This window comes from Pongo abelii, chromosome 7 (genome assembly GCF_028885655.2).
Source record: "Pongo abelii isolate AG06213 chromosome 7, NHGRI_mPonAbe1-v2.0_pri, whole genome shotgun sequence".
NCBI lineage: Eukaryota > Metazoa > Chordata > Mammalia > Primates > Hominidae > Pongo > Pongo abelii.
This window is the reverse complement of record NC_071992.2, coordinates 106,833,126-106,854,100: the sequence shown is the minus strand read 5'-3', so window position 1 is coordinate 106,854,100 and position 20,975 is coordinate 106,833,126. Positions and strand designations below refer to the sequence as shown.

General features: G+C 35.8%; 2 protein-coding genes and 1 long non-coding RNA gene across 4 annotated transcripts in view; 2 read left to right on the top strand and 1 right to left on the bottom strand.

Moving 5' to 3' along the window:
• The window catches only part of C7H8orf88 (chromosome 7 C8orf88 homolog), a 28,087-nt gene extending 24,844 nt beyond the window's left edge, over window positions 1-3,243 (top strand). The window contains exon 6 of the mRNA XM_002819255.6: window positions 1,235-3,243. Coding sequence (XP_002819301.3) covers window positions 1,235-1,258 — 24 coding nt within the window. The 3' untranslated portion in view covers window positions 1,259-3,243. The remainder of the gene's footprint in view (window positions 1-1,234) is intronic.
• The window catches only part of NECAB1 (N-terminal EF-hand calcium binding protein 1), a 173,954-nt gene continuing 155,561 nt past the window's right edge, over window positions 2,583-20,975 (bottom strand). The window contains 4 exon segments of the mRNA NM_001133547.1: window positions 2,583-4,797; window positions 9,220-9,311; window positions 10,569-10,646; window positions 19,482-19,594. Coding sequence (NP_001127019.1) covers window positions 4,769-4,797; window positions 9,220-9,311; window positions 10,569-10,646; window positions 19,482-19,594 — 312 coding nt within the window. The 3' untranslated portion in view covers window positions 2,583-4,768.
• Window positions 5,522-13,854, top strand: LOC129047472 (uncharacterized). Of its 2 annotated transcripts, none has more exons than XR_008509182.1 (2): window positions 5,522-6,415; window positions 13,557-13,854. It is a non-coding gene; the product is annotated as an uncharacterized LOC129047472 (long non-coding RNA). The 2 variants fall into 2 exon arrangements; XR_008509181.1 differs by having other exon boundaries at window positions 13,470-13,854.

The following is a 20,975-nucleotide window of genomic DNA, read 5'->3' as shown; positions in this document are numbered from 1 at the left end:
TACATTATAACAAATCATCCCATGTATTTTTCTTTGACATGTCTTTGCTATTCTTAGCCCTTTATATTTCTGTGTTACCTTATCAAATTCCATTTAAATAAATACACATAATAAATACATATATGCATCTCTTAGGATATTCATTGGAAAGGACATGGATTTTGTCATCAGACATGGCTTCAAATTGTAGCTCCATTCTGTGTACTGGTAGTTCGAAGTTGGACAAGTCACTTAACCTCATTGAACCTTAGTTTTGCAATTGCTGATAAGGATGATAATCTCTGGCTGTTAGGATTAATAAAATAATGCATGAGATTATTGAGTATGGTACCTTTCTCTCATTACGCTCTTGGTAAATGATTCCCATTCTTTGTGGTCTCTACTTATATTTGACTGGAATTTAACTTCCTATTAGAGTTTTCGTAAATACCTTTATATAGGTAAAGGCAGCTAGGACTCTTCTGAAATGAGATTCAGAATATAGGTAAGCTGAGAACAGTTCGAATGGGAGATATACACTACTACCTCCTATCTCCATTTTTGGTATTCTAATTCTTTGGAATTCATAGTATTTTTTTCCTCAAATTATAATTTTTAAAAAACATTATGTTGTTCATAGTTTATGTTAATATTTCTTAAACTCCCTAACTTTAGATCTCTAGCCAATTCTTTTTAAAGTTAATTAAAGCAGGAATTAAAATTTTTTATAATACTTCTCATACATGAATATTAAATAAGAAAAAATGTACTTGATGTTTCAACTTTCCAACCAGTTCAAAGATCTTTGGGATATGTAATCCATGGTCTGTAAGAATAAATGTAAACTTCAGTGCTATATAAACTGTAGTCACTTTTTCATTTGTAGACTTTCCATCTTTAATAACATTTTATTGTGTAAATAAAAGCTTGACATACACTTTTTAAAACAAACTTGTACATTAGAATTCATTTTACTTTTGATTTACACATTAATACATATTTTAAAGCTAGGTGCCACAGAAACAGAACAACAGGTTTGGAATACAATTTAATATATTTTAAAATGTATGACATATATTTTAAAAACATGAGCCATTTTGTTATTTGACAGTTCTAGTTACTTTAATAGTTTCTATGGTAACATGCATTTAGATCTGTAAACACCTGGTACGTTCACAGTATTTGGTTTGATAAACTAATTAGTAAAAACTGTATTCAATCAATTGATAAATTAACTTTTTCTTTTACATTACAGGAAAACAACCAAAGTTTTAAGTAGCATTTTAAGAACAGATGAATTTGAAGATAAAGAATTATTCATTTTATAGTTTGGACATCTGCAAATGAGGTGGATCTAGCAACAATAACTGTAATGGACTGTGACAATTCAGTTTATTCTTAATTTTGATGGTTGGCTATTTGACTTCTCTAAAAATGAGAAAGAGCTATTTTAAACTATAAAGAATTTTCTGATCAGTTTCAGCTTTGCAGGAGGTTTCCTGCATAAATTGAGAAGTAACACTGGAAAGTAGGAATTTGGTTAGTGAAGTGGGAAGACTGTATATTTATAATTTGCATACTACTTGCAATTTTTTGTTTTTCATCACTTGTAATAATGGAATGGAAATGTAAGCTGTAAAGACTCTCAAATATAAAATATTTGCTACAGTGTATATATGGTACATAATTGCTTGTTGCTTTTAAAGTTGCTTTTGTTGTTCTGCTTCCCACTGATTTCATACCAGCTCATGAATGGATCATTACAGTCTCTTCAGAGGCTTAGAATGATTCAGAATGTTCAATGCATAGTTCTCAATAAACAGGAGGCAGAATTTTTAATGGGTATTTCTTTTCAGATATATGATTGGTCTCTAGGTTTTTGATAATAATATGGTCTCAAATTCGTAATTACTAGCAGAGATTGATAATTTGGAAACAATGGTAGTGAATGAAACTGAAGTTGAAATACAGCTGCTACTTATGTCACTTATCAGACCATATGAATAGCAGAAGTTGAGCAATTTCAAAGTAAAACTGATATTTTTATTTCCAAAGGAATTTAGACATTTGAAAATAATTGACATACATTAAGTTTTAATTCTATAATTTCTTATATATGGATGAAGAATTTTTGGGTTTAAGCTTTTAATTCCTAGAAATTTTATACATTAAATCTCCTGCAATTTGTCAACTCTGGATGTTACTGTTAAAAAAAAAAAAAAAAGGTGTCTTCCGGAAAAATCTGCTGATATATAGGTAAGTGTAAACTCTCCCTAATTCTATTTCTCAGATCCCTAGGTCTATTGGCAAAAAGTTTGTTTCACTGAATTTTGAACTCCTAAACCAGTACTTTTTTTTCACTGTTTTTTGAGCTTGTTTCCCAGATTCAAGCTTGTATTCCATGTTACGTTTCCCATCTTGGTCTTTTAGTGACCTCTTTTTAAAATTTTTTTATTTAAAAATTTTTTTTTTATTTTACTACTTTGTTCTTTAGGAAAATGGGTTTTTAAATAGAAAAAAAATCTTCGTTAACTATAAACTTATTGTTTACTTTAAAATGAGATATTTATACTTAGGTCCCAGTTTTTTCTTTTTTCTTTTTCTTTTTTTTTTTTTTTTGGCCCTACTAGTTTCCTTTTATACTATAGGTTCCAGTATATATGTGTATGTGAATACACACTCACACACATTCACATACATACAACTCTCACAAACATACACAAAAATACATGTATAATTTGTATAAGAGCTGGGGTCAGAATGACCATATAATTATATTGGTTTGCTTTATTATTTGCCCATTCTCAAGTCATTCTAATTCTTGTTTCAGAATATGATAGAGCTTATTCCAATTTGGAATCTGCAGATCCCTTCCACTTAGTACTGTTACTGAAAACAGAACCCTTTTAACAAGTAATACTACCATGCTACTTTGGAAACTGCCTAGTACTCAAAAGATTTGATATGCTTTTTGAGTTGGATACTTAAATGGACCAACCAAAGCAATGTTTTGATTGGCTATAATTTGTATTTTTGAAACCATTTACAACAAACAGTCTCAAGAAGAGTTTGTATGTCAAAAGTCATTTAGGTTTTAAAGTCTTTTGATCTTTTCTTACTATATACAATCAGTCTGCAGAGACTGTTATGTGTCTATTTGCCTTTGTACATATATATAGCTTGTTTGAATAATCATTGTATATCTCCATTAATGTTGTTCTTTGCTTTGTATATAAATTAAAAGAGTTGACCCAGGTGTTGTTACACAGTGTCTGTCATCCTTGAGTTGACCAGAGGCACACAAATACACACACACACACACACACACACACACACACACACGTGTATATGTATAATATATCAAAATTTACCACTTATTTCTAATAGAACTATGAAAGGATTTTAAAATTTTATTTATACTGAATGAGAACTGAGAATATACAAAGGTATTGGTGAAAGTTGCTGTTTCATGAATTAGTTTGAGAAAATATTTTAGGTCAAATTTATATTTAAGAAATTAAATTTTATTAGTTCAATCTTCCTTTTTTCCTGAGTTTTTCAAAGGGGAAAAACAGGAAAATTTTACCTTATATTTTTCCCCAAAGACTTATAGTTTCAAAGGAATTTATACTAGAAAATAACATGGCTATACATTTTTATATGTATTGTATTTTCGTTAGCAGGGTTTATAACCAGAACAGATTTTTATTATTAAAAATATTTAATTTCTGAGCTTGTTGAGCAGATTATAGATAGTATACTATCTACAGATAGTTCTATAGGTAGATAGTTTTAGTCATTCTAGTGTTGAAATTGGAAAACAGATGTCTTCTGTCTAATACTTTCCCTACTGTTTTATGACTTCCCTAAGGTTTTGTGCTTGTTTTATATTTCTTAGTTACTCATTTGGGTTAAAATTTTATTTTTCAAGTATTTTGAAATCATTGTTTACATGCAAATATGTATTTTTCATAAGAAAAGTTAGCTGTCTGTATCGCATACCAAAACTATATAGCATAAAACTTGAACCACATTTTTCCAAAGCAATAATCTCTTCTTTCTTGATATATTTAACTTACATAACAAGGAATTATGATGCTAATAAATGACACAATGTTGCTGTATTACTAAATGGTACTCCAACTTATCACAGGATTGTTCACTTTTGAAAAACCAGTCTATAACCTGATACATGGATAGAGATTCTATAGGTTAGAGCCAAGGTTGTTTGATGCCTATATACTAACTTTTTAACTAATGCAAAGATAGTAGTCATAGGGCTGTGAGTTGGGTTGGGGATGGAGTAGACATTGTTGAAGAATAAACTTCACTCACAGAAAATCTGTTACTTAAAAAAAAAAATCACAAAACGCTGATTTAACCCTTTACAGTATACAACAGTTTACAAAATCTGCCCTATGAAGTAATACTCTAAAAGTTTCCACTTTCTTTTTTCTTTATCATAACAGATTCATTTTCACAATATTATTCCTTTATGCATATGCTTTTTTCCACATATTAGGATTTTGTCACTAAAAGGTTTTAGGTGAGTTACAATGTAGCAAAGCATTTAGCATTAAATATTGAGAATATTAGTGAACTTTGAAAATTGAGCTAAAATTCACATGAATTAATAAAGTTATAGAATAAGTTTTGAAAGAGTGCACTTAGTAAATATACCAAACAAAAATATACAGTAGATTAACAACCACAGATAATTTTCTAACTGAGTTTTAGATAAGTACACCTGTTTTGCACTTGGAACCATAAAGAAAATGTCTAGGAACATCTAGTTGTTGTTCAGGATCCACCATGAAGCTGAAAAGAGAAAAACGTTTTCTAAAATAATGAAAATAACTTATAGGGCAAAGAACGTTCAAGATGCAAATTATTTCTAAAGAGACCATTCCCCTTATCTTTAGTCTGCATAATAACTTATCTTTCTAGTCACCATTTCCTGACTATTTGAGGCAAGATTGAACTCTTCCTATGCACTTGTTATTTGTACCATATCTTTTGGCACTTTGTTGCAGTCTAAAATTTTTTGTTCTATGTGAATAGAACTTGTTTTGGCAACAAGTTTATAAATGCCCTGTAGACAGAATCATGCTATTGTTCTTATTTGAATCTACCCAACACTGGCAGTAGTTAGGCTATATATATATATATATATATATATATATATATATATATGGTATTTATATACCCAATATTTATGAAATCCTATATGTAGAAATACCTTATATTTATACATATATATGTACAGGCACCTGCATTTATATATGTATATACATATATGCATATGTATACATATAATACATATAATATGTATACACACATAATAGATACATATAATATGTATACACACATAATATATACATATAATATGTATACACATATAATATATACATATAATAATATATACATATAATACATATGCATTTGTATACACATAATATACATATATGCATATATGCATATGTATACACATGTAATACACATATATGCATATGTGTACATATATTTATAAATATATGCATTTTATATATAATATATAATATACAGATAAATACATATGTAATTTATTATACATATATTTATACGTATATGATATTTATAAATACCATATATTTATACACGTAGGATCTCATAAATATTGGGTATAAGCAAGTAGGTTATAAATAATATTTTAGTATATCTGTATGTTAAAATTATAAATGTTTATCCCAGTGAATATAGATATCCTGAAAACAAACCAATGGCAAAGATGTATGATTGGTGGAATGCTGTGAGAAACAGATAAATGGAAAGGACTGAAATTTGCTTTCAAAGCTGTTCAAGTAATTTGCTGGCAATAGGACCTTTTTTTTAGTATCCTGTTTTCTTATAACCATAGGCTTTTCTCTTATTACCAACGGACATTCTGCTCCACAGACCAAGTTTATATATTCCTTTTGTCTGGGTGGTTTGGGCTGCCATATTCCATTATGCTTCATTTGAATGATTTTATACTTGAGAGGTCATTGGAATATCTTATAGTGTGTATTTTCATATCTGGATGCAGTCTGGCTTAGTTGCTTAATTACTTTAGATGTATCTTAGGTCTTAGGTGAACCACTTAGTAGTCTTAACCATAAAAAGCAATCTTAGCAGAAATCATAATTTGTGAGTAAAATTAGAAATACAAACTTATTCATACTGTGTTTTTAAATGTAATATCTGCTTTTTTTCTTTCAGATTTTAATTTTAGGTATAAATATGTGCAGCTAATACTTTATTTATTTATTTATTTATTTATTTATTTATTTATTTTGAGACAGTCTCGTTCTGTCACCCAGGCTGGAGTGCACTGGCACGAACTCAGTTCACTGCAACCTCTGCCTCCCAGGTTCAAGTGATTCTCCTGTATCAGCCTACCAAGTAGCTGGGATTACAGGTATGCGCCACCATGCCTGGCTAATTTTTTGTATTTTTTAGTAAAGAGAGGATTTCACCATATTGGCCACTGGTCTCGATCTCCTGTCCTCAGGTCATCTGCCCACCTTCGCCTCCCATAGTGCTGGGATTACAGGCATGAGCCATAGCAACCAGCTAATTATTTTTATTTTTAATTTTCATAACCATTATAACACAAAATGTACAAAACTGGTTTTTAAAAATAGTATTAGAAGTTATATGGCCATTAAAACCCATAAATAATATTTATATGCCAACTTCTGCTTACTGGAATAGGCCTGCTATCACAGTGATAAAACTTTAAAATAAGGTGGATGTCCCAAAAATGTCAAAATGTTGTAGGTTTTAAAACTGTGTCAGAAATCAAGCCTAACTTTTCCTCTTGTTCTACGAAATTCCAGTAATCATTGTTGAAATTAAATGTAATATGAGATTAATATAAAAGAGGGCAGCAATTAAAAGGCATTAAATTGTATCGAACCTGGATTCACAGAACAAGAATTGATCCAGTTTTATCTGTAGTCAGTTTTTCTTTCTAAATTAGGAAATGCTCTGAGAGAGAAAGAGTAATATAATGCATGTGCCAATGACACTAGTAGTGTCTAGAAAATAATTCAAGATAATGATAAAGTTGGGTCAGAAAACTATCAGATATTCCACATTTTCAATTCTTACTATAGCATTTTTCCCCTCACTGATAATTCAGTAGCCTCCTGTTCTATCCTCTTTTCCTACTCTATTTTTGTTCGGGTTGTTTCTGTCCTGGAAAGACTCAAGACACTAATAAGAACAAGCTTTGTTCCTTTCTTTCCACATTGGTTTGGGAGAGATGGAAATGGGTGTGATGGCAGACACAAAAATTACAAGTGTCAGGACTTCGTGGAAATTTTGACCGAAGACTAATATATTTATGATGATGCCAAAGTCCTATTCATTCCTTCATTTAGGAAATAATTTCTTCTTGCCATATACTGTACTATAGTAATACTGTAATAAGGTAGGGAATGTGAAGATAAATAAAATGTGGATCTCACTTTCCTGCATTCTATGTACAAAGCCTGTAGCAGTCATATTTACAGAAGTTGTATTCTAAGATTTTTCTCCCTATCTTATTTTATTATTATTGTTTTTTGACATGGAGTCTCGCTCTGTCACCCACTCTGGAGTGCAGTGGTGTGATCTTGGCTCACTGCAACCCTCCGCCTCCTGGGTTCAAGCAATTCTCCTGCTTCAGCCTCCTGAGTAGCTAGGATTACAGGCATGCCCCACCATGCCCAGCTATTTTTTGTATTTTTAGTAGAGGTGGGGTTTCACCATGTTGGTCAGGCTGGTTTCGAGCTCCTGGCCTTGTGATCCGCGCACCTCAGCCTCCCAAAGTGCTGGGATTACAGGCGTGAGCCACCGCGCCCAGCCTTCTCCCATTTATAACATTATAACACTATACATCCCGCACTCATCCCCAGGAGCACTGTATCTTTGCATTTTACTCTTTTGGTTTCCTTGATACTCCACTGCTATGGTTCTCTTATCTCTGATTGGTTTCCCTTCATCTTAAGGAGGTTTTTCTCCTTCTACCAACCTTTTAAAGAAAGGCATCTCCCCAAGCTTCTCTTAGATATTTTGTTCTTACCTACATACTTTCTTACGAATCCCAGGCTTCAACCATCATCTTGCTGTGGTTAACTCCTGAAAATTACATCTGCAACTGGAGTCCCAAACTCTCTGGCTATTTCCTGGTTCAGGTTTTGTTTTGTTTTTTCTTCCCTGGCCTAGATTATTGCCCTAATTGGTTAATCTCTCTCCTCTCCATGACATCCACCTTTCTCCCTCCTATCAGTTATTACTGATTAGAACATGTCACCATCCCTCTCAAAACTTTAAATTACTCCAGGTTGCTGTTCAAAAGCCTCATTATGACATTCTCAACCTCACTTCTTACTCTCTTGTCTATCTCCACTTATACTGTAAGTTTTATGCCTTAGTGGCACCTTTGCACCAATAAAGCACATTCATGCTTCTTGCATTTGTTCCTATCCAAATTTACCAAAGGACCCTTCCTCTCCGTCTTTACTTTTCCACATCTCATCTTTTAAGGACTAGCTCAATAGTCATTTTCTTAAAAACTATTAAAGAAGTAATCACTTCTCCAAGTCCAGAAAACACATATTATCTCTAATGGTGACAGCCATTTTATGCCCTTAGCTGGGTTTTTTTTTTTCTGCTAAAATTTGTCTTTGCAAACGTTTCTGTCAAGCTGGACAGAAAGCACTTTGTGGGTAGGGATTTTGCTTTTAGTTTGTACCCTCTGTAGCTCCCAACACAATGCTTGTTCAGAAATGGAGCTCAATCAGTACCAGTAAATTAGGCTAAACACCCTGGTGCCTAGCACACATTAATACTCAGTAAATATATATTCAATCAGTAATTGGATGGGTAGATGAACAAATTGTACCCAATACACTAAATTACAATATGATAAAATATTTGAATAATTTTTTGAAATATGATTTGGTGGTACTTCAAGTTTGTTAATATGATTAGCAAATGACTAATGGTTCAATATAGCTGGGAATACAAATAGGGTCAACTAAGGACAAAATAGAACAAATATATAGATATTTTATTTCTTCCCCCCCACTCTGAAATCATAAGACATATAAAGAAATAAATAAGAGAGCACCATTGATAAAATATAGAAGGAAAGAGCATACTATCTTTTAAGAAACAAACAAACAAACAAAAATACAAAAGGACACAGAAGCATTGTAAACCCAGGATAATTACCAGGTACTAGCATTGTAGATGTGAGTTCTGGAGTTTCCAAGAAATCCACATTACTTCTTTGGAATGTCTTGCTATAATTTGTCTGAAGGTGGCTGTATAAATAATTATAGGTTAAGGCTGTGCATTTTTATTTACAATCTTCCCAAGTACAGCAGAGATCAAATTTGATCAAGATGGCAAAGTTTGGGATGATTTGGATTAAATAAGCTCCTGGATACAAGCTTCTTTTAATGGTTGTTCAGCTTTCAAAAATGACTGAGGAGTAATTTAATAATTGTCATCAGAAACTTTTTTAAAAAGGTTTTAAACCAGGAGAACATTACTTTTTTAGAGGATAAAATAAGAAGTAGATTTTATTGCACCAAATTTAAATATAAGAGAATATTATAGCTGTCGGAGTGTTTAAAAACAAGATAGATAATAAGAGACTGTATATTTTACATTTCTAGATAATAAAAATAAATCTAAAAAACTATCTGAAAGTGTTGGCCTGGAAGCACAGAGTCGAATAAGTTACCTTGTTTCCTTCTATGGCTGAAATACTGTTGGTGTCATTTTGCCTTCCTTATAGCACACAAAGTGCCTTCAAAATTGCCACAAAAATAAAACTTTTAGATGAAACATGGATCAACTGAATTTCCAGGTATTCTATTACTTCCATCACCATATTTAACACCCTAAACATGGACTTATTTAGAGAGCTGTATTCTCTGTACCATTTTAAACTGTCAGGAATTGTTATATACTCTCAGAAGAGCAAACATTTCTTTCATTCCATTTTAAAATTATATGTTTGTTTTCTATTAGTAATTATTTTAATTTTTAAAGAAGCTGATTTGTTTTGAATTTTTGACAATGTCTTGAATTTCCACTTTATTTTTAGTGTTTAAAGACATTTAGAAGGTATTGGGCTGCAGTGACTCTAAAAATTATATGTAGTTTTATTGTAAAATAAAATAACTGCACAGACTATCCTATAAAAAATTAGGAGGTAAAGCTTTTTTTTTCCACCTCACTTTTGTCCATCCTTTGTCTCCACCCCCACCACTACCCTCATCAGCTTTAGACACTCATACCCCCTATCTATATCTTCTTATCTGAAAACATCAGTAAAATAGTAAGACTCAAAGTGGGATCATTACCAAAAGTATTTGTACTTCAAGAGAGAAGTGGTTTCTAAGCCATTAAATACATTTTTTAAAGTGTGTAGAATTCACGGTAATGGGCAAATGGGACAGGTTTTAAGGTAAGGTAAAAGAGAATGGAGCTTTCCTACAAATCCTAAAATTACATCATGCATATTGCCATCTTCCTGGCTTCACATAAAATGAGGCTTGCTCACAACTTACCTATTCCATACACTACTATTCTCCCAGAACTCATAGATCATGTAGCGAGATTCATTTGAAAGCTTCTGTATAGAAATACTGAAATGGAAAATAAAAGGCATAATTAGCTACTGGAAATTAAAGATGCAAGCTAACTTTTCTAATATCCATATGTAGTATGAAACAATCTTATCCATTAATAGAGGAAACAATCTAAGGTGCCTGCATGAAAATCAAACAGATTTGTCAAGAATTTATTTATTCTAAATATGTCTGTTAGGCATAAGTGTTTGTTTGTTTGTTTGTTTTAGTTTTCTGGTTTTGCATCATGAAAACAGTCTCAGTATATTGCAGACATCACAAATGTAACTTTTGCAAAATTGTGTTCATTCATTCAAAAAGGTTTATTGAGCATCTGTTGTGCTAGGCCCAGAAAAATGTGAGTGCATGCTACCTGCCTTTGCCCTCAAATGTAGCTGTTAGGATTGGCCCTATCAACCACCATACCTTTGCCAAATTCTTAGCCATACAACATTCCTGTATTGACAGATTTTGTGTGGGTCCTGCTCTATGCCATTTGAGTCACTTGGACCACACTACTGCTATACAACTGACTCCTAGTTTGCCAATACCTAATGGCTCTCTCCCTCTTTCTCTTTTTTCTCTTTCTCCCTCTCTAACTCTCTCTCCCTCTGACACACACACACACACACACACACACACACACAAAGTGCTCAACGTTGTCTCTGGATGAAGTTTGAGAGTCCACATTCTGGCCATAATTGCAAGGGTTTTTTGTTTTACTTTTAAATTTCTTTTCCAATTTGAGTGAGACAAATTTGTTCCTTCCAGTCCTTTGACTAGCCCGAAGGAGGAAAAAGTCTACATAATATGTTTTGAAGGAGTGAAGAAAGCAGGCTGGCTGAAGACATAGGTTGAGGTGACTGCAAATTTAATCCTATAGCAATGAGGAGTCACTGAAGGATTTAAAGCAGGGAGAGTGACGTGGCTAGAGATGTATTTTAAAAGATCCTTCCGATGGCACAGTGGGTTTTGTATGGAGGGTATTATAAAGTGGAAAGAACAGCTGGAAAGATAGTGAAATAGCATAGGTGAGAAATGATGAAGACCCAAATTAATTTTGAAACAATAGAGACAGATTCATAAACTTAAGAGTGGGAGACAAAAATAAAGATGCCTTTAAAAACTGAATTACAAAAATACAGATTGTTCAGCCTAATGGTTCATAATATATTCATATTAGAAAGCAAAAAGAGGGGTTGGAAAAACAATAAGGCTTTTGGGTTAACAAAGAACTTACCAGTAAACTTAACAGTAAGAGAACAAATAACTTACCAGTAAAATAGTTGATTAACGTAGATTTAGGATTTACCTAAGTGTGACCAGCAGGTGGCAGTAACTACACACAGATTTTAATTTTTTTTCTTTAGTTCTGCTTGTGTTTTTTTCAGTTGTTTATCTAGTTTGGTTCATTAAGGTATGATGCAGCAAATATTGTTTTTAGCTCAACCTCAGATTTTCTGGAGAAAGGTTTACTATGGAATCATAAGAATTAAATGGAAGGTGGAATTTGTGATTTTCTAATCCCAGGAGTTCATGAATGTGCTCTTTGGGGGTTCACTAAAATCCCAGAAATGATCTGCAAATTAATATGCATATATATGTTTTCCTAGGAAGAGAATCTATAGCTTTCATCATAGTTTCAAAGGGATGTAATCCCCAAACATAACCTTCAACAGTATACTGGACAAATTACAATCCATATCAATTTTCTTTAGGATAAAGTTTAAAATACTCAGCCTTGTATTTCAAGCTCTTCATCAACTGCTTCCTGAAAACTAATTCATTTGTTTACTTATTACATTAAAAGCCCACTTATCCTGCTATTTGAACCTTTCATTTTCCAGGCTAGCCATAAGACAATAGGATAAGAAATTCATAAAATTTTAGCATAATGCTAAAGCTTTTGAAGGAGTAAAAAGGAGGACATCACAGTATGAAATGGCAGTGATTTAAAGTATAGCCCAGCAGATCTTCCACCATCCACCATTTATTAGCTGTGCCACCTTGATTCCAATACTCAACCTTGGTTTCCTTATCTGTCCAATAATGATAACAATACTTTGAGAATTAAAGTGTTACATGTAAGGCCGGGCACAGTGAATCACACCTGTAATCCCAGCAATTTGGGAGGCCAAGGTGGGTGGATCACTTGAGGTCAGGAGTTCAAGGCCAGCCTGGCCAACATGGTGAAACCCTGTCTCTACTAAAAATACAAAAATTAGCTGGGCACATTGGCACGTGCCTGTAATCTCAGCTACTCAGGAGGCTGAGGCAGGAGAATCGCTTGAACCCAGGAGGTGAAGGTTGCAGTGAGCCAAGATCAAGCCACTGCACTCCAGCCTGGGCAACAGAGCAAGACTCCTTCTGAAAAACAAAAACAAAAACAAAAAAAGTTACATGTAGAATTCTTAACTCAGTACTTGGCTTATTCTGTGTGTTTGTGTATATGTTTAATTAGTTGTTAGCCCAATAGCTAAAAGGAAAGTATCACTTTCATTGGGCGAGTAGCTATGAAAGTTAAGCCTTAATGGTGTCAAAGCTAAGAAGCAAAGCTAACAGAAACAAAAGGAATGGGGTGGGAGGAAAACCAGAAAAGAAATGGAGGGAAAATGTACATATCTATTAAAGCAATGAGAAGCAGCAAGCTAATAATATAAGTATTAATGGTGGTGGTGATGATTTCTACATGTATTGCTCTGTTCCAGGGTCTAATTTAAGCATTTTCCATAGATAAGCCATTTTACCTTCACAGTTACTTTGGGGGTCATGTGGCTACACTGTCCATTGCCTCCCCAGATAGTACTCTCCTCTTACTAACATGACTCTGCCACTGTTCAGTTTGCAATACACCCAATGTACCAGTCAGTGTTGGACTGAGAATACCCTGATAACCTTACTCCTTTCTGCTGGACACTTGTTTCCTAGCCTTCCCAGTGGCCAGCAATGACCATGTGACTTGAATTCTGGCCAGTGAGATGCAAGTGGAAGTATGCTGGGAAGCAGGGACTCTGGGAAAACATTTGCATCTTCAGGATCAGACATGAGAGGAGAGTTTGTTGGTTCTCCCTTTTTCTTCCTGACTGTGGGCCATCTGGTGAAGAGCCAGAAGGCACATCTGAAAGACAGATCTGGGATCTTTGATGACAGCATTAAGCTGTAGAAGAACCTTGAGATTGTTGCCTCCAACTTCTTTTTGAGAATAATAAATGTACTTATAATAGAAGTAACTGTTACTGTGCTTACTCTAGATTGCAGTTGCAAGCATTCCTATTTGATACTGGAAGGTGCTGTTGTCATCTTTGTGTATTTATTTCTCCATTGTTTACAGATAAGGAAACTGAGGAATGGAGAGACAAAATGTCTTGTCCATGGTCATCACAGCTGCTAGTGAGTAAACCAGACTTTGAACTTAGGCATTTTTGCCTCCAAAAGCTGCACTCTGACAAACAGTTAGGAAACCTAATAAAGGTGACTGACAAGAAGCAGATGCAGTGATGAAAGTGCAGATTCTGTCTCAAAGGCACATGGGTGAAAGTGCTAACCAGAATTGCTTTACAGAATGGGTACTTTCAGTTAAGGGCCAAAAAGACCAATATGGGGCAATGACATTTAAGGGCATTGATATTTGAGACTATACCGTATAGATAATGACACACAATGATCACACTGAGACAGCAAAAAAAGTCCAATTGTGAAATAATTTTTAGAAAGATTTGTCAGCAGTTGTTAAAGGCTTAGGGCTTGAATGAGTAGCTTTGGATTATTTGTAAATGTAAAACTGCACAACAACACACCTGTGATTTGTTTCTTATGTGATTCTACTCACCCGAAACAGCCTGTGTTTTTCTCCTTGAAATCTTCATACTTCCTGTGACACTTAACACTCACTGGCTAAAGCAAGAGTTCTTTGGCTAAGCTGTCTTTGGATGCAGGCCCTAAAAGCTTCAACCTTGAGCTTTGGGAGACCTTGAATATTCCTGGATGCTGGAAAATGTGTCAGTGAAATGGCTTCTAGGGGAAATGGATGTGGCTCAGGAACAGGTGGGATTAAAGATTTTAAATGAGGAAACTGCCCATAAAGGACAGGACTTTCCCTCTTGGCTTCTTCCTTCCCCATGTGCATGTCCTACCTTAAATCACAAGCAAGGCCTAACCAATGAAGAAAAGACATGGCAAGAGGGCCAGTCATCACATTTCTCCATACCAAGCTGTGGGTCACTAATTTATTTCATCTATATAATTACTGATTAATGAGGCTGGGCACGGTGGCTCACTCCTGTTATCCCAATACTTTGGGAGGCCGAGGTGGGCGGATCGCTTGAGTCCAGGAGTTCAAGACCATCCAGGGCAACGTGATGAAACCCTGTCTCTATAAGCAATACAAAAATGGCCCAGCATGGTGGCTCATGCCTGTAATTCCAGCACTTTGGGAGACTGAGGCAGGCGGATCACAAAGTCAGGAGTTCGCGGCCAGCCTGGGCAACAGGGTGAAGCCCCGTCTCTACTAAAATACAAAAAATTAGCAGGGTGTGGCAGCATGCGCCTGTAGTCCCAGCTACTTGGGAGGCTGAGGCAGGAGAATTGCTCGAACCTGGGAGGTGGAGGTTGCAGTGAGCCAAGATCACGCCACTGCACTCCAGCCTGGGCAACAGAGTGAGACTCCATCTCAAAAAATAAATAAATAAATTAGCCAGGCATGGTGGCATGCACCTGTACTCCCAGCTACTTGGGAGGCTGAGGTGAGAGGATCACTTGAGCCTGGGAGGTTGAGGCTGCAGTGAGCCGAGATTGCACCACTGCACTTCAGCCTGGGCAACAGTGTGAGACACTGTCTCAAAAATAAATAAATACTGATAAATGATTAATGATTCAGTGTGCCACCATTATTTCTTAAGGATGTCTCAGAGTTGATTCTTACAATGTAATCCTACATTCATATTCCTTAGGCCCTTGACATGGAGTTTTGAACATATTCAAATTCTCGAATTTCGTAGCTGAGTGACTTTAGAAATCATTTTGTTCTATTTAACGACTATTAAATTTTAGGCCATGAACATGATTTTAATTGTGCTCTACCTTCATAAATGAGCATCCCATTTTCCCAACTGGAGTCTAAAATCCTTGAAAGCAAAACTATTCTCTTGTTCTCTGGTGTCAAGAATGGTTCTGAGAACATACCGTGTACATCACTTATATTCAATTGGTACCTCCCTATGACAAAAACGGGGATTAATGAGCCTTCATGATTACAAAATAAGTGAAGAATAGTGTGCGTATGTGTTGTATCAAACAATGTGTGTGTATATGTTATAAACATGAGTCCACATAATCTGCTTGAGTTTTTCACTAACTTAACTTTTTAAAAACTCATTTGACTACTAAAACAAAACCTCTGTAACTCCCCATACTTCGGAGTCTCCTAATCAAAAACTTATAGGGCAAAACCTCTAATTCAGTGGCCTGAATTTAAGAAAGCAAGACCTTGTTGTAATTGGAACAGGAGTGGACTTGTGTGTTCTACTCCTGGTTAATCACAGAAAATCCAGGAAACTCTAAGGATGACCAAATATTGACAAGAAGGATTAAACACTGGTTTTAGAGTCAGACAAACTTTAATAAGTTTTTTTTAACCCATCTGAGCCAGTTCCTTCTAAGCTGGATGTAATATGTGCCTCTTGATTATTGCTGTGAAGATAAGAGGATAGGCACAGTGGCTCAAGCCTGTAATCCCAGCACTTTTGGAGGCCAAGGCAAGAGGATCACTTGAGCCTGGGGGTTCAAGACCAGCCAGGGCAATATGACGTAACCCCATCTGTAAAAAATTTTTAAAAAGTATCCAGACATGGTGGCATGTGCCTGTGGCCCCAGCTACTCTGGTGGCTGAGGTGGGAGGGTTGCTTGAGCCCAAGAAGTTGAGGCTGCAGTGAGCCATGATTGTGCCACTGCACTACAGCCTGGGCAACAGAGCAAGATCCTGTCTCAAAAATAAATAAATAAGAAAATAGGTGCAAAATGCCTAATCTTGTTAGTCCTTAATAATATCTGTTTTATTTTATGGCAGTATTTTGTGCCTAATCATGATGAGACTAAGCTAAACGTCATGGGAGAACAGAACCTCTGACATTCACAGAGATTTATTTTCTCAGCCAAGCACTAGGCAATTGTGCTGGGTGCATTGGAGCATGACTGATGGCATCAGGGGCATTTGATTATCAATTGATACAGGTAGAAAATTGAATTTGATTAACTGGTACAACTGAAAAATTGAATGTAGACAGGCACACTGGCGTAACATCTATACCATATATATTCCACGTGGGTGTAGTGATTCCCTGAGGCTCATTCCATCTGATATAGTCTACATTTTGATAATTCCAGTAAAAGAAATTACCTGAAAAATCAGCAATAAGAAGTGAACAAAGAATTGTATGAAACAAACCAGTCTTGCAAAGTAAACAGAGAGGCTGAGAATCTATCTTACAGGAAAAAGATGCTCTCCTTTCCTCTACTTCACAGCAGGAGCTGATGGAGCAATTTATTGTGGTTATTGAGAGAATGGAATTTGCAGCAGGCGGCACAAATCTATCCACTCTCTCACTCCCCCACAGCCTGTTTCCCTTTCCCTGGGGCTGTTCTAGTAGCTTGAGGTCATTTTCCCAACACCCATGAAAGTAGTGTTTCTGAACCTAAAAAATAAACTTGTGTGTTTTTTTAATAAATATAAAACATGCAATCAATCCCTGGAGATTGTAATACACTGAAATAGACTTTATCTTCTCTATATCCTCATTAAAAAGAGTTTACTGAGCTCTATTTTGGGAAGTTTACACTGTGAACAGTGTATATATGGGTTCTGCTTGCATTTTTCTTTTTTTTTTTTTTTTGAAACAGAGTCTCGCTGTGTCGTCCAGGCTGGGGTGCAGTAGCATGATCTCGGCTCACTGCAACCTCCGCCTCCGGGGTTCAAGCGATTCTCCTGCCTCAGCCTCCTGAGTAGCTGGGATTACAGGCACATGCCACCATGCCCAGCTAATTTTTGTATTTTTAGTAGAGACGGGGTCTCATCACGTTGGTCAGTCTGGTCTCGAACTCCTGACTTCGTGATCCACCTGCCTCGGCCTCCCAAAGTGCTGGGATTATAGGTATGAGCCACTGCACCCTGAAGTTTTAAATATTCAATTTTATTTTGAAATGAGTGGGCTCTTAAAAACTACACATATTCCCACCTTTGCAAGTCTTGAGTCACTGAAGTAAAAAGGACTAAAATGGGGTTTTGATTTGTGCCCTCTGAGTCTGGCGTGAAATAGAATAATAAAAATAATCATGGAAACACAGCATTTCCTGTGTTCTTGTTTCAAAGGCACTACTGGAAGATGATGAGCTGTTAGTGGCACTGAGGAAGTACTGTACTCATACTCTAGAGAGGAGGTCAGCCACCCGGACAACCAGGAAACAATAGTAAACGCAATAGTGACTTCAGCTCACGTCTTCAGTGGATGGGAAGCATTGTGCTGAGCACTGCATACGGACTGTCTCACTTAATCCTCCCAACCATCTCATGAGCCTCTTGAGGAGGAAACTAAGACTTAGAGCCAGTGAGGGTCTTTCTCAAAACCACAAAGCTAGTAAAATCCCACGTTTATTTCCAGAGCCAGACTTCTTAGCTAGAGAAATATTCTACTGGGGTATGAATAAAATACAATTAATTGAACACCGAGAGGAAAAGCAAAACACCCAGAGACATGAAGTATCTGTTTATGCACACATGTACACACACATACACAAACACACACACATTTTCTAAAAACCTTCCCAAAGCAACATTTGAAGAGCATTATGGAATATAGTTTAAGCAAGCTTATAAGGTAGGGTTAGACTTGGTTGTGGAAGTTTTCTAAAAGCAGATGAATTTGGACCTGGGCTCTGAACTTGAGGCAGTGCATGGGCTGGCAGAGACTTGCAGCTGGGTGCACATTTCTGAGAGGAAGAATAGCCAGGTCTGAGGCACAGTGGGGAACAAACAGATTATATCAGAAATTCTATCTGTGCATCACCGAGGCAGAGTGTTTAGATGAGGGAGAACAAATAATAGTAGTGATACGGATTCCTGGGTCTGTCAGTAGGATTAAATATAGAGTCAGGACAAATGTCTAGCCTTTGATAAGATACTCATTAGAGAGTTACTTTAGGTTCCCAGTTAAGGGAATTCTATGATAAACTGTTTCCAGAAAATTATTATAATAACTGTTTATTGAACCAGTTGGAGTGAAAAAACTGAAGATGAGGAATAGTATATTTTAGTAGCTTGAGATATCCGAAGCCTGAGCTGGGTGGTACCCATGGAAAGAGGAAAGAAAAGATCTGCTGCTGCTTCATTTTCTTTTAATGACCAAGGCCTGAAATCATGACTTCAGGGATGCCTGCAATTTCCTAATGGCTGAAATGGTCATTAGGCCACAGGGCATACTGCCAAGGGAGCAATCACAGCTAGATGTCCTAGAGTTGGCGCCTCATCTACCAGAGATGATTTTAAATCAGAGTGTGGGCTGCCTGGATGCGAAAAGGAATTTCAACTTATTTGAAATTCAATCTCTTCATTCAAGTTGTTCTCTCCATTTCGTTTTACTTGGTGCCCCTAATGATCAAACGACATGGGGTTTAAAGATTAAAGAGAAAACATTCAGTTAAAGGTAGCAAACGACATCACCTAGGTGGAATGCTCTGTATATCTTAATGTGAGGATTCTCAAATATCTGTCTTCTAGACCCCCAGCCTTGTCTAAAGTGAGAAATGCCTTCACTGCATTCCCGGGCTGCCAAAGGCCTAAGGTGCGGCAGTAGGAGCACTTACCGCAAGCATCCACTTTGGGAGGAAGCACTCTCCACGTAGTGTTTCAGAGCAAGTTGGAATTCTTCCAGGTCCTCTTCTATCACAGACATCTGCCGCTGCACAAGCATGATGTGCTGCCAAGGAAGGGGCGAGGGTCACTACGTTGGCTGTCACGGAGCCTGATTTAAGCTGACTCCTACTGCCCATCCCATTCCTCCTCACAAAAACAGATGATTGTCATCCAAAAATATGACCAAGGAAGGCCATGACTATTCCAAGTATAAAACTGTATAAAGGCTGTAATCTAGGCAAGATATTTTCCTTGCCTCTAGTCCCAGAAGCTAAACAAAGTGTTCTTTACAATGACGTGTTTCCCTTTAAAAGCAGTGATTCTCAATGACTCGAGAAGTTTTAAAATTATCTTTATATTTATATCAAAATCTCTGGGAGTGGGGCCCAGGCACTGCTATTTTTAAAACCTCCCTAAGTGTCTCTATTGTGCAGGCAGAGCTGGGATCACTTGCCTATAACAACTTACCAATTTTTAAAGAGAAGTCCTATTGTTCATTGCACAGCTCCAAGTTCTTGAATATTTTGTGATATTAGACATAAGTGACAATCATTACAAACAACCAGATTTCAAAACAATTAGTAACTCATGCATTTCCAAAGGTATATCAAATATTACAGGGTTGTCAAACACATTAACTACTTACAACAGGCCCTGTTCAAAAGGTAATGGCATCAGATGGTGCTTGTTTTTAATGGATCACACTGGATTGGATGCCAACTGTTTCCTGTAACAAATCCTATTAGCATTATAGCAATTGTAGTTTCAAGGCTTCCCTCAAGATCCGCCTGTGGGCTTCTCATGGAATTTTAGGTATCAACATTAGTTCTTTTCAATAATTTGTAGTGAAAGTATAAAAGTGCAAATCAAAGTAAGGATTGGAATGAATCATAAAAGTGCATAAACAAAAACAAAACACAAGGTAAGGATGATCTAGAATATGAGAAAAATAACTTCCACAATAATACCAGCTATGTAGCATGAGAGCTAGAATTAAACCCCTGGTCTACTGTTTTCTATTCCAATGGGTTTCTCATTTCATGTCAATAGCTACTATTTGTTGAATACCAATGATATTTTAGAGGTTAGGTATTCAGTATATTCAACAAATATTCCTACTTTTGTTGGACTAACCAAAGCACATGGTTTTAGTATTAATAACTAAGTAGAGTTAATTTCTACCAAAATAATGATGGATATATCCTTTTCACAAAAATCTGCAGGGACCTCTTGGTTGGACATTTGTGATTACTAACTCAGATAATTAGGAAAGCTCATGGGCTTTCCTAATGAGATATATAAATACATCCACCTATTCCATCATAATTCTTTTCGTCTAAAGCCAATTCTTACGTGATCAAGTGGGATGGATTGTAAAAATAACCAGAATTCTTCACTACCCCCCGAACTCATGCCCTTTGACTAATTTGACTTTTTAGCTCCTC